Genomic DNA, 12,564 nt, shown 5'->3' on the forward strand with positions numbered 1-12,564 from the left:
CATAAGAGGGTTTACTCCTCTCATCTGAGTGTGAATTATTTTAGTTTTAGTTAATTGTCTTTATCTTCTTGATTTAAGCCCTCAGATAACAGGGGTGTCGAATTGAGGAGTGGAAAGGGGGCTGAATTTGTAATGCAGGGGCCTTAAGGGGGCTAGGAATTGCCACAATGCAGGGTTTCAGGAAGGCAGAGCACAGAATCTTGGTCTTGTGGGTGAGAGAGGAAGAGAGGAGGCAGATATTCAAGCTTTGCTGGCTTCTGGTTGTATCAACTGCTCTTTAGGCCACTGAAAAGCAAATGGATCCTGCTTTGCCTGCATGTGACCTAACCTCTTATGCACCTGTGTTTAGAGAGAATTGGTCAGAATTCCTGGTCCTTGGTACATCTGAATGTAAAATATATCCATATGTATTGAGCATAGGTTGGATTCCAGACCACCACAGGGAAGTCTTGTCCTTAACAGGTGCACCCAAAAGGATGAGGCCTCTCAGAACAGGGAGATGGTTCAAGAAAGGAATTCCTAACACAAAATCTTACCTTCTGAAGGACAACAGCAATGGAGTTGGGAGAGCAGGAAAATATTTGGACACTTGTGAGAAATTGGGTTTTAGAGAAAACTGACATTTTTTGTAATATTTGCCTAAGGCTGATTAAATACTTCCTCTGGAGGCCTTTCAAGGGTCCCTTCCAAAAGTTTCCTCCATCTAGAGACGGGTGATGATATTTACAAGCTAATGGTTCCAGTAGAGTCTCCTAGGGTGCTTGTTAAAATGCAGAGTCCTGGGCCCCACCCCAGCTGTACTGAATTGGAATCTTTGGCAGAGGCATCTGGGAATCCATTTTTTTAATAACAAGTTCTTCAAAGTGTTTCTTAAACACAGAGACATGTGAGGAAATCTGATCTTGTACTATTTTGAACCCTAATGTTTACCAACTGTAGGGCAGACATTTATTTGCAAGCTTGTGAAATTGGACATTGACTTATGAAGGGGGTGTTTTTACTCACGGGCATAGAGAAGGCTGCTCCCAGGAGGCAGGCAAACAAAATCCAGGTCCCCATTTCTTAATGGCCCTGAAATATAAGTCAACACCCACTTTTCTTATATCTTCTCAAATATGGGCATAATTAATGCTTCATAAAACCTACATAATACGTATTAGTCTGTTGCTAGTAAAAAGGATGGGACCATTCCTTGTGAGATTACTTCATTCCTATATGATTTCCAGTTCTCAGCCCATTTTATTGTTTCTGGAATTACAGTGGCAATAAAGATGCTTTGCGTTTAGGTCGAGAGCCGAACAAGTTGTAGGGACATAATCTCTCATTACATGACTTTGCATGCCATTTTCCTATACCTAGATAGCCTGTAGAGTCCTAGAAGCTAAATGTAGTCATAATTAATGATTAAAAGAGTAGAGTTGGCTCTAAAAGCTGAGGAGATCATCAAGGTGGATAGTATTTGATACATTTAGAACCAGGAGGCACAGAAATGTTTTTTGGTACCGTCCACCTGAGCACTGCTACTGCTAAAAACAAAGACCAATCATCTGAGAAATAGAATAAGGAAGGAGTGGAATTTATTTTCAGGTGTTCAGTAGGACTTCAGGCAAGACACTCAGGTAACAACCGTGAGCTCCAGATGTGGAGCAAAAGATGTGGTTGAACGAAAGGGAGAGGACAGTGCTAATATTCTGTGATTATTCCGTGAATTTGGAATGACTTTTATTTAAAAGATTCCATATTTAGTTAATGACATCTTCCTTTTGTTTGACACTGCATTGTAATTATGCCACAAATAAGACCCTTGGAACATGAAGCATAACAAGCCATCCTAAAATACATTGCTTTGTGGTGCAAATTATTGACTAACTTTGAGAACTGTCAGAAGAAAGGCCTTAAATTTTGCATAGGAAGTGAATATCAAATGTAATAATGCTGGCTATGAGAAGTACACTGACATTTTTACCTTCTAAATCTGTTTTTTAAAGTTTGAATTAATGAGGAAAACCGTTTAGTTGATGGTTCTATTTGATGGAATTAAATGAAATGTTTTTCAAAGTAATGGATCACAGCCTGTGAAAAATTATTTTTACCTTAATTGATGAGTAATTAAAATAAATATTTTGCTGTGAAATTTGGCCCTGAAAAGTGTTTTGGTATTCTGGGCCTAAAATTTAAAGAAATATAGACAAACATTTTGTTGCATTAGAAAGTAATATAATTCAAGTAATCAGAGTCTAATTTAATTACGGTCCAACTGAAGAAGTAACTGAATATTGACAGCATAAAGTATTAGAAATGCAGGACACATTCGCATCTTTTGAACATGAAATACAGAAAACGAAATAAATATGATAGAAAGGATACCAAATTATGAAAGAAATCCACTTACCTTTGAATACACGTACTCAGAGTAGGTTTCTGTCTGAAACTCCGAGGTGCTTGATCCTTTAGATTTCCTCCAACTGAGAGCTCATTTTATACCATTCATAGCATCTAGAACAACCAATCAGGTTTCTGAAGGGAAAATGTGTTGAGTATAACTAAAAATCCCTGCATCATGACTTTTAGAAGCTGTGATCAAATGTAAGGCTGTATGTTGTGATTAGTGCATATAGAGTCTTTCATTATAGGCAATAATAGGTTTAACGGGCAAAAAATTTCATCAGGCTGTTTTTAAGTCAGCAAATTAGTTGACTGCACATGCTGATATATTCAGATTTACTATTAAGAAGCGGCTATGTCATTGTCTGTTCCCTGGTTCTAACAAACATAACATTGTTCTTTACCAAAAAAATGTTAGGTGGTTGAGTTTCTATAGTGTAATCAAAATGTTGCTTAGGGTTACTCAACCCTCAGATCATGATAAATTGATTCAAATCCCCATTCTGGTAAAACACCAAAGCTCTTGCCAGTAATTCTCTGAGGGATTATAATTTCAGGATCACCACTGCTCTATTTTCTACTTGCATTGAAGGTATTTTCTGTGTTCCCTGTGACTATTCCTTTATCACCATTCTGGTGTCCACTGAAAGAGAGGATAAAGTCCCTTTTCCTTGGCCCCATCCTGCCACCCATCTGCAATCCAAGCACCCATGTACTCAAGGTTATCACAGCAACCAAACTTTTACTCATGATCTGAAGGACAAGGCAAAGAACATATCACATACCACACCACACACTTAAAAATGTATTTTGATTTCTGCAAACAAATGTGTATCACAGGAAGCATTGCCCTGGCTCCCCTACCACACATAGCAACTCAGCCTCTCTCAGTGTGATGGCCCTTCTTAGCCCGCATCCTTCTGGCCCAACCCCACATTCTCTTATAAGCAAATCTGAATTCTACTCTCTCTTTTTTTTTCAGAGTCTCCTAATTGTCCCTTTAGTTGTCTTATCTCCATGTTCTCAGCAGCCTCTGCTTTGCCTGAACAATAAGCAAAGCCCTGCTTTCTCTAAGAGGACCTCCAATCTAGCTATTAAATTCTTTTACTCTTCTACCTTAGTAAAGCATATGGATTTCTTATTTTATTCTAAAGTATGATCAATTAAAAAGCAGAATTTGTGACCAATGATAAGAGGTAGCTGTTGAGTAGTCTATCAATATTAGATTAGTAAAGGAAATACTCATTATATACCCAGATACCACTGGCACTGTAGCTGAAACTTTTTGACTACTTAAGTAATATTTTTAAAGTTTGTTCATGTACATATATTTTTATATTGATGCTCCACGTTGGCTGAATTAAATTCAAGGAGAAAATATCCATGAAATGCAATGTAGTATTAGTAAGAGCTGGAGGTTAGACTTATGTGGGTCCTGAATCCAGCTTCACAGAGGGTTGAGGGACTATTGACAAGGTACTAAGCCTATCTGAGCCTCAGTTTTCTCATCAGTAAAATGAGGATTATTATAGAACCTACCTAAGAGCATTAGAGTGAAAACTAAATGAGAGACATCTCCAGGGGATTTGGAAAGTTCTCACCTTCCCCAACCCCATCACTTGGCACATGGTTAATGTTTAAAAAATGCTAACAAATAAAATTCTAGGATGATCTTTGGGGATGAATTAGTAGGGAATTAATAACCATCGTGCAGAAAGTAAGGTAGACTTTTCAATCAGAGAGAGAGAGAGAGAAATTACAACAAAGAAAGTGGAAGGTTATAACAAGAAAAGTGTATGAATGAAAGGGAACATAGAATGTGGTTCTAAAATCCAATTGCGTTCATAGTTTGCATTTGTTTATGGGTATGTTTATTGTATATCAAAGGCAAAAAGGATTCCTTTCGAAGAAAGTTGCAAAATGGATTTTAGGAGAATTGCTATCAGCTTACTTGGAGGGAGAAGAGGTGGAGGGTATGCAGCAAGGAGGTAAGGGAGAGTAGGAGGGAGAGGAAGGAAAATGTAGATCATATCATATGCTTTTGCAATTTTTTCCCCCATTTTATTAAACTACGTATATTGAAGTGCCTGAAAAGATTAAGGACAAGTCATTGGTGAACTAATAGTGGTCTTGTAGTTTTACAAAATTCATTACTTTGCCTCACCTTTTGACAGTGAGAGGAGTCATATATTTGGCCATAAGGATCAACAAAGTGATCCTTTCTTATGGCATTTCTCCATTGGATAGTGAGTCATTGCCACTTCACCATAGGCAGTTGTTCAGTGTGATGGCAAGTGCAATAGAAATGATGTGGTTCTTTCTATTTATTTTCCCCTACTGTGTATCCCGAGTCACACAGTACTAAAATATGGATCTCTATGCTTGAAATCTCTTCCACTAATTTAGGTCCCACATATGCAATTTAAAAGTTAGTCAATGTTTTAGGGGAAAAAATTCAATTGAAAATTTTTTCCTATAAGCAGTTGTTTCATTTATGAATAAGTTGACTTTATAAAACAGAATTTACTAGATTGATTACTTGTTTTGTTATGTAGAGGCTATGATACTTCCAAAGTATCTGTGTTATCGTTTTTCTTTTTTTATATAAATTTTTTAATTTATTTAATTTTATTTTTGGCTGCATTGGGTCTTCTTTGCTGCATGCTGGCTTTCTCTAGTTGCAGACAGCAGGGGCTACTCTTTGTTTGTACTCTTTGATGTGGTGTGCGTGCTTCTCAGTGTGGTGGCTTCTCTTGTGGAGCACAGGCTCTAGGCACACAGGTTTCAGTAGTCACGGCTCATGGGCTCAGTAGTTGTGGCTCATGGGCTCTAGAGCGCAGGCTCAGTAGTTGTGGTGCACGGGCTTAGTTGCTTCGCGGCATGTGGGATCTTCCTGGACCAGAGATCGAACCCACGTCCCCTGCATTGGCAGGCGGATTCTTAACCACTGTGCCACCAGGGAAGCCCCTGTGTTATTGTTTTTCTTACTCGTTGACATCAAATATTTTCTTTTTTTTTTTTAAATCACTATTTTAAAAATGGATCGCAAGAATAAAATATTTTCCTTTTAGGGCAATATCTCTGGAATATCTGGGACAGAATGAGTCCAGGATGTGTCTTTCTTCATGTATGCATTCATTTCAAATACATATATTGAATACTTATGAACCTAAGACCATTTGTGTTACTTATACATGCATGATTTTATTGCTGTTTCTAAAAGCTTTTCTCCAAAATGATCAGTGAATAAATGCCCTTATGAATTATAGGTTCCAATTCTTGCTTAATAGGAAGAAGGAATGTCCAAGAAAGGGTTATAAAAATAATACATTCAGGCACCTTCTGGCCCAGAAACAGCTGTTCTGACTCCCTCCTGATTCCTATAGGATCAAGCAGAGCTGCAAGACATGCAATTCATGTGGAAGGACCTCAGGCTGGGATTTTGGCATAAATCAAGAACCAGATGGTCCCTGCCTGCCAGTGGTCAGAGATGAGGAAAGCATGGGTTAATCCCTGGCAGCTAGAATCTAACCAACTGCTATTACACCTCGTCACTTTGTCCCAATCAGCTACTTTTAATAAAGAGAAGCTATAGTAGTCAAGAGCCAAAGCACCCTTGAGCTCTGAGAGGAAGCATGTTTTAAATGTCTTCACCTCTTGCAATGCCTGGCCTCAGACAAAAAGTAGGCACTCAACAGGAACAAATGCCATACGAATAGAAAATTTTTATGTGGTGCTTTAAAATTTTTTAATAAACTTTTGTCCATTTTTTGTAGTAGTTTTTCTTTTTCTTGACTTACAACTCATCACATTTTGCTGTTCTCACATTGCTTATGCTAGCAACTTCTCCCCTTCTAATCTGCTGCTTCTGATTTACAGTGTGCTGGAAAATCATGTGCTCAAACCTGTTAGAAGTATGTGTGGATTGTAAGTGAAGGGATGCTCTAAGCAGAGGTGGCCTGGGAGGCTTACTTGTGAGAAAAGCTCAAAAATTTCTGTCTTGTGGCCTTGGTTTTCAAATGCTGGGAGGATGTTTTGTTTTGGGGTTTTCCCCCTTTGCTCAACTTCCTGGTTTTCAGCAGTGGTCAAGGTATGTGGGTGATCTTTGAATATGTGTTATGAGTTCCAGGAACCTTTCTTATCATCTATAGGAGCTCAACTTTTGAATTTTCTTTTAAAGCAGGCCTACAACTGTCTAGTATTCTGGAACAATGTGAGGAGTAGGTTTTCTTAAGTAGCTGGAAACAAAGTCAGCTTTTAAATGTTTCCTCTGTAGACACTTACTTAGAAGAAAATATCATTCTCCAAGATGGTTGTTTTGTTTGTTTTGCTGGTGTGGAATTGTACCCTCTTTAGAACTCAAGGACACCACCACTGATTGATTCTGATAAACACACTGACTTCCCTTTGCAACCTTTAGAAGTCAGATATTGTGTCTTATACTCCCTTGGGAGCCCTTTGGTACCTAGAAAAATCTGTTTTACAAAGTAGGTGCTGGATAAATGTGTCAATTAATTGGTGAAAATATAGAGAAGTTATCCATGACATAATGAAAATGTTAAAAATGTCCTTGATCTATGTGGAGACTCCATAGACAAAGAAATGTTGCAGTGATTTAGATGGGCCTTTTAAACAGCTAAGACAGATAACTCAGTATTGCTGTCAATTGCTCCTTTGGACTTTCATGCAAATAGCCTCTGATAAGGAACTAAAAAGGGAGATGCTGTAAAAGGTTTAGAATCTATTATCGTAACATCCTTATTACATTTGGCTCTGATCTGTTAGTTCAAATTGTAATATATTACAAGCAAATGTACAATAATAGATATAATTTATTTTTTTCCTTATTTGGGACTGAGTTTATTTGCTTAATATCAAAATAATAAAGTTTTATTATTATTATTATTAGCTTCTTAGGCTTCAGCCCGAGGTGTAATTTGAAAAGAATAATAACCAAAAAAAAAAAAACCCCTCTCTCACCCACATTCACATACTTTATTGATTGCAAACCATCAGTACATATTGCAGAATACGCTGGAATTAACTGTGTTTTATGGCTAGTCGTTTGAAGCTATGGGGAAAAGAGAGGACTCTTCTACTGGCTAACAACATTTAATAAGTGAGTAGCTGGTACAAGAGTGTTAAGCAATTATATTCCAATAAAGAGCTTAAAAAATAATAAGTGAGTAGAATTGGAATAAAAAGCATAAGAAAAGTAGTAGCAGAGGTAAGGAACCAGAAAGAAGAGAGGCACATATAAGAAGAGGGAAATGCACTGTGATGGTGTTCAAGGTGGTGATCAAAGGTGGTAACAGGCTCAGCAAGCCACAAGAGTCCCGAAAAGAAAAAAGGAAACACTGAGGCAATAGGAAATAAAACAGCTATGCAGTAAAGGGAGATGGTCCTACAGTCATAAGCTCTGAACACATCCCTCAAAGGCTAAAACCATGACAGCTTCAGCAGCCATTATGGAGCACTTAGTACATGCCTGGCACAGTCATTGGCACTGCAATACAAAGATGAATAGGACAGTGACCCAATTCTCAAACTGCTCACAGATTCTAGAAGAATTCTTCACTCTGAGTTGAGGTGGAGAATGCCCCGAGTGGGTGTTGGAACAAAGCATTCTTCTCAGCTTCAGGAGACTAACATGCTCGGCCTCTGCCTGTGTTTGTGAAGGGGAAAGGGGTAAGGAGGGAGGAGAGGGAGAGTAGTGACACCAAAAGACTTGGGCCCTATCGGAAAGGCGGGCCCTCTAGAGTATTCCAATAGTTCTTTGGCTGGATTGGGAAGCGGCATGTTAATTGTGTATAGGACCACTTCAGTCTTTCAGCCTGATGTCCTGTACTTTCTGCTTCTGCAGTAATTGTATATTAACGGATACATACACACTGAGTCATCAGGGAAAGATTAGATTATAGGCAGTGCCTGCTGTTTCCAAGGACGGTATAAAGTAGATAGAAGTGTTATGAACTGACATCTAAAACAAAATGTCTACCAATAGGGGACGGGTTCAAATCAACTATGGCACATATAAAGAGTATCAATCTGTATTTGTTGACATAGAAAGATGCTTGTGATACACAGTTAAATGGAAAAAATAGATTTTTACAGTCCTCTTGCTCTAAAACGATTCTCCTCCTCCTCCTCCTCTTTCTCCTTCTCCTTCCCCTCCTTCTCTTTTCTGTTTCCCTCCCTCCCTCCCTCTCTCTCCCTTTCTCCATTTGTGGATATATTCACCAAAATATTAACAGCAGTTATCTAAGGGACTCATTCCTGAAAGCCTCTGGGAAACCAAGACTTTATTTCTTTTACATAATTGGTGAATGGAACAAATGCAAGGGAGATACAAGAAGTTTAGGATGTAATATTTCTCAGTCATGTTCAGCGAAAGTGATGAGTGATAGTGCTGGATCTTCCATAGGCCTTAGGTTTATTTAATGTTCATTCTCAGGGGGAAAAAAAGCTGAACACAAAAATCAAATGATTTTTAAAAAGTGATAGGATCCCTTTTAAATCACTAGTAAAAAATATCTGAATAATATAAACATGCACAGAGAGAGTTCATACAGCTTGTAATTTGAAAGGTCTGTAAGCATTTGCTAAGTATGTGGTGGAGCAATTTTCAATAAGGGAAATTATATGCAGATGGATAGTATGTTGTTTGGGTTATAATTAACTGGTAACTGTCGGGAGTGAAAATGTTACGTCTGTGTTAACAGAGGTAACACAATAATGTAAGAACAAGCGTTTTTTATTTCTGCTTCTTGAGCAAAATATAATACACCAAAGTAAGTTGCCCTTTCCTAATGGGATTCAATGTACACATACACAGATTGGTAGTTTTCAAACAGAAGCAATATGCTGTGGTGGAGAGAACTTGTCATTGGCAAAGGACAGCATAGGTCAGAATCGTGGTTGGGCTCTTGAACCCCGAGCAAATGTTCTTGACTCTTGCACACTTACCTTACTGCCTGGAAAATGGGGAAACACCATTAAGGGGAAGCTAGTAATGTCTTCAGCATACTTTTCACTTTTCCTAAGCATGATTTCCAATATTAAGAGTGACAATTTTAGTAATTGCTCAAGGAGGAAAGAGAGCAAATTTAAAGAAACAAAAGAAATAGTTCACCACCCAAAAGGTTGGAAATGATCATTCTCACATATTTGATATGCAGAATTTCTTCTGTTGTTCTGTACAAAAAACTCTTATATTGTTACAGTTTAGTCGCATGCCTTTCATCTTCATCTCTTAAGGAATTACCCACAGGGGCATAAGTGTAAAATGTCTGAATACTATTTTAATATGATTTACTAATTCTACAGGGAACAAGAAATATATGGTAAGACATAAGTAGAGGCGATGTCCCCAGTTCTGGCTGTGTTGTCGTTCCTGGTATTCATTGCAGTTATTGTTTTAGCTCATGGCCCTTTGAACATGGACAGTGCCCTGAGCAGCTTTTCAGCTGGCATTTTCTCCGTCACATCCCTAAATTATATAAAATTCAGTGGTAGTAGCTGAGAACTATTTCCAAACCTCTATTTAAAAAGTCACATCATGAACAGTCTGTCTGGAGTGTTAACTAGATCTGAAGTTGATATAACTCTGAGGAAATAAATAAATTAGCAGGAATACTGGAAGTTAATTTAATTCTGCTCACACCCACTTTATCATAGGAATTTTTACTTGAAATGAAATTAAAGAGATGCAGTCACCTGTCACAGAATTCTATGGAGTGAGGGCAAGTTTGTTCTAATTGTAGATGACATTTTCAGTGTAGCTTGAGAATCATAAAATCTCCTGTTTTAAATATTACCTAGTGCATCATTTCCATCATCATTGTGCTCTTAGGAGAAGCGTAGTCATGTGCCAAGTCTCTTCTCAGTAGCATTCCATACATCTCCAGAATTTTTAAATCATTGGGATAAAATATTTGTTGAGTATCAGTCATATTCAAAGCATAGCACACATATATAAATATATGGCATGATATCCATACAATGCAATATTATTCAGCCATAAAAAGGAATGAAGTACTGGCACACCCTACAGCATGGATGAACCTTGAGAACATTATGCTAAGACACAAAAGACCATCTATCGTATGATTCCGTTTCAGAAATGCCTAGAATAGGCAAATCCATAGAGACAGAAATGAAATTCATGGTTGCTAGGAGGTGGGGCAGAGAGAAATAGGGAGTGACTGCTAATGGGCTTGGGATTTTTTGCAGGGGATGATGGAAATGTTCTGGAATTAGATTAGTGGTGATAGTTGCACAACCGTGTGACTATACTAAAAGCCACTCAACTGGAAATTTTAGAGGTGAATTTTATGGCAGGTGAATTATATCTCAATCTAAAAAAGACGTACCAAAAATATATACATGTCGTTGGTCTCTACCCTCAAGAAGCTTACCATCTTTATACATTATATAAAATATAGAAACAGGAAAAGTTGGACACAGTGTAGTGGTATGGAGTAATAGTACCAGAGTTGCCCCATGATGATACAGCTCATGATGAGGACAGCTATGATGATGAAACTAAAGCTTATTAAGTGCCATCCGATGTTCTAGCATTTTACATGTTTAAATAATTATTGATTGCTTTCCACATGCTGGGCATGTTCTACATTCATGGAGTGTATCACTGAGTAAAAGAGATCCCTGTTCACAATCTCTCAGAGAGCAACTATGCACACTAGATATGGTAAATACATGATAAGTTAAAAGGTGAGAAGGGCTAAGGAAAAGGAAAAGATAGAGCTGGCTAAGGGGCATTAGAGGTGCTGAATTGCAAGTTTCAATAGGGTGGTCAGTTTTAAACAAAACCTGAGCATCTCTAGGGTAAGGACCAGCACAAAGGCACCAACAAGGAGGCATGCTCGGAATGAGGGAGAAGCCAGTGCTGCCGGCTGTAGTACGAGATGAGGTCCCAGAGGTGACATCTTATAGTGCTTCCATGCTCTTAGCAATTAAATGTACAATTCCTTACCTAAAATAACTGCTATTGTTCACCATGAACCAGAGGCTTTGGGAAAAGGTAGAATGATGTCTGGGCTTTGGGGATGCAAAGGATTTGGATAGATGTAGAGGCTATTCCATCATAGGGCTTTGTCATTGGAAAGAACAGAAATGGAAAAATGCAGAGCGTGTTTGGATATTCAGAAAGAGACCAGCTGGGCAGGAGCAGAGGTTTTAGATAGAAAAATAGCGATACAGGTAGCTGGTGGGATGAGAAAGACTCTGGATATCAGGGCAAGAAATGTGCATTGTGTACATTCCAGCAGTGGTGAAGCACTGAGCATTTGCTGTCACCTTCCTTGCTTTCTTGGGTTTCTAACAAGAAACTTCAGGGATGAGGAAGTTGAAGCAGCAAGTGGCCAGATGACTTGGCCATCTTTACATCACAGTGAGAGCCAGAGCAGAGGCCAGACCCTGGGTCCTTGCCCTATCCCAGGCACTCATGACCTGTTAGCTCACAGATGAATGCAATGAATCTCAGGGCTCCAGGCTAAATAATAACATTATGGAAGAAAATAATAACATTATGGGAACAGCTGGACGTAGATTAATTTAAAAAATAAAAATATTGAATGCCTTTCCTATAAAATATAGGGTTGCATTTAAAAAGTGTTGCCACAGAATACCCTCCAACCAAACCTAGAGCTATTCGAAAATGCTCTTGCTTAAAAATAAAAACTACTTAATGAAAGGTCTATAAAGAGAATTTTAATAACCTTATTGCTCTTCATTTACATATCATAAAGTTCACCCGTTTAGAGTGTACAATTGAGTGGGCTTTAGTATATTTTTTTCGTATCTTTACAAAGTTTGTAACCATCATCACAATCTAGTTCCAGAACATTTTCATCACCTGCGAAGAAATCCCATTCTCACTAGCAGCTGCTCCCTGTTTCCCTTTGCCCAAGCCCTAGATACCCATCGATCTTCTTTCTGTCTCTATGGGTTTGTCTATTCTGGACATTTCATATAAATGGAATCATACAATATGTGGTTGGAAAATAGGTCTCTGAGAACCTCTAAGCAGGGTTTCCCAGTGTCAGCATCCTTAGCATTTGGACCAGATAATTCTTTGTTATGTGTGCTGTCCTGTGCACTTTAGGACGTTTGCAGCATCCCTGGCCTCTACCTTCTAGATGCCAGTGACACCTCCTC

At 38.4% G+C, this 12,564-nt stretch overlaps 2 protein-coding genes across 4 annotated transcripts in view; one reads left to right on the forward strand and one right to left on the reverse strand.

Moving 5' to 3' along the window:
• The window catches only part of AMELX (amelogenin X-linked), a 123,757-nt gene extending 122,698 nt beyond the window's left edge, over positions 1-1,059 (reverse strand). The window contains exon 1 of the mRNA XM_057718847.1: positions 1,006-1,059. Coding sequence (XP_057574830.1) covers positions 1,006-1,059 — 54 coding nt within the window. The remainder of the gene's footprint in view (positions 1-1,005) is intronic.
• Positions 1-12,564, forward strand: part of ARHGAP6 (Rho GTPase activating protein 6) — a 476,412-nt gene that overhangs the window by 344,221 nt on the left and 119,627 nt on the right. The gene's annotated exons all lie outside the window — the stretch shown is intronic.

This window comes from Hippopotamus amphibius, chromosome X (assembly GCF_030028045.1).
Source record: "Hippopotamus amphibius kiboko isolate mHipAmp2 chromosome X, mHipAmp2.hap2, whole genome shotgun sequence".
Classification (NCBI taxonomy): Eukaryota; Metazoa; Chordata; class Mammalia; order Artiodactyla; family Hippopotamidae; genus Hippopotamus; species Hippopotamus amphibius.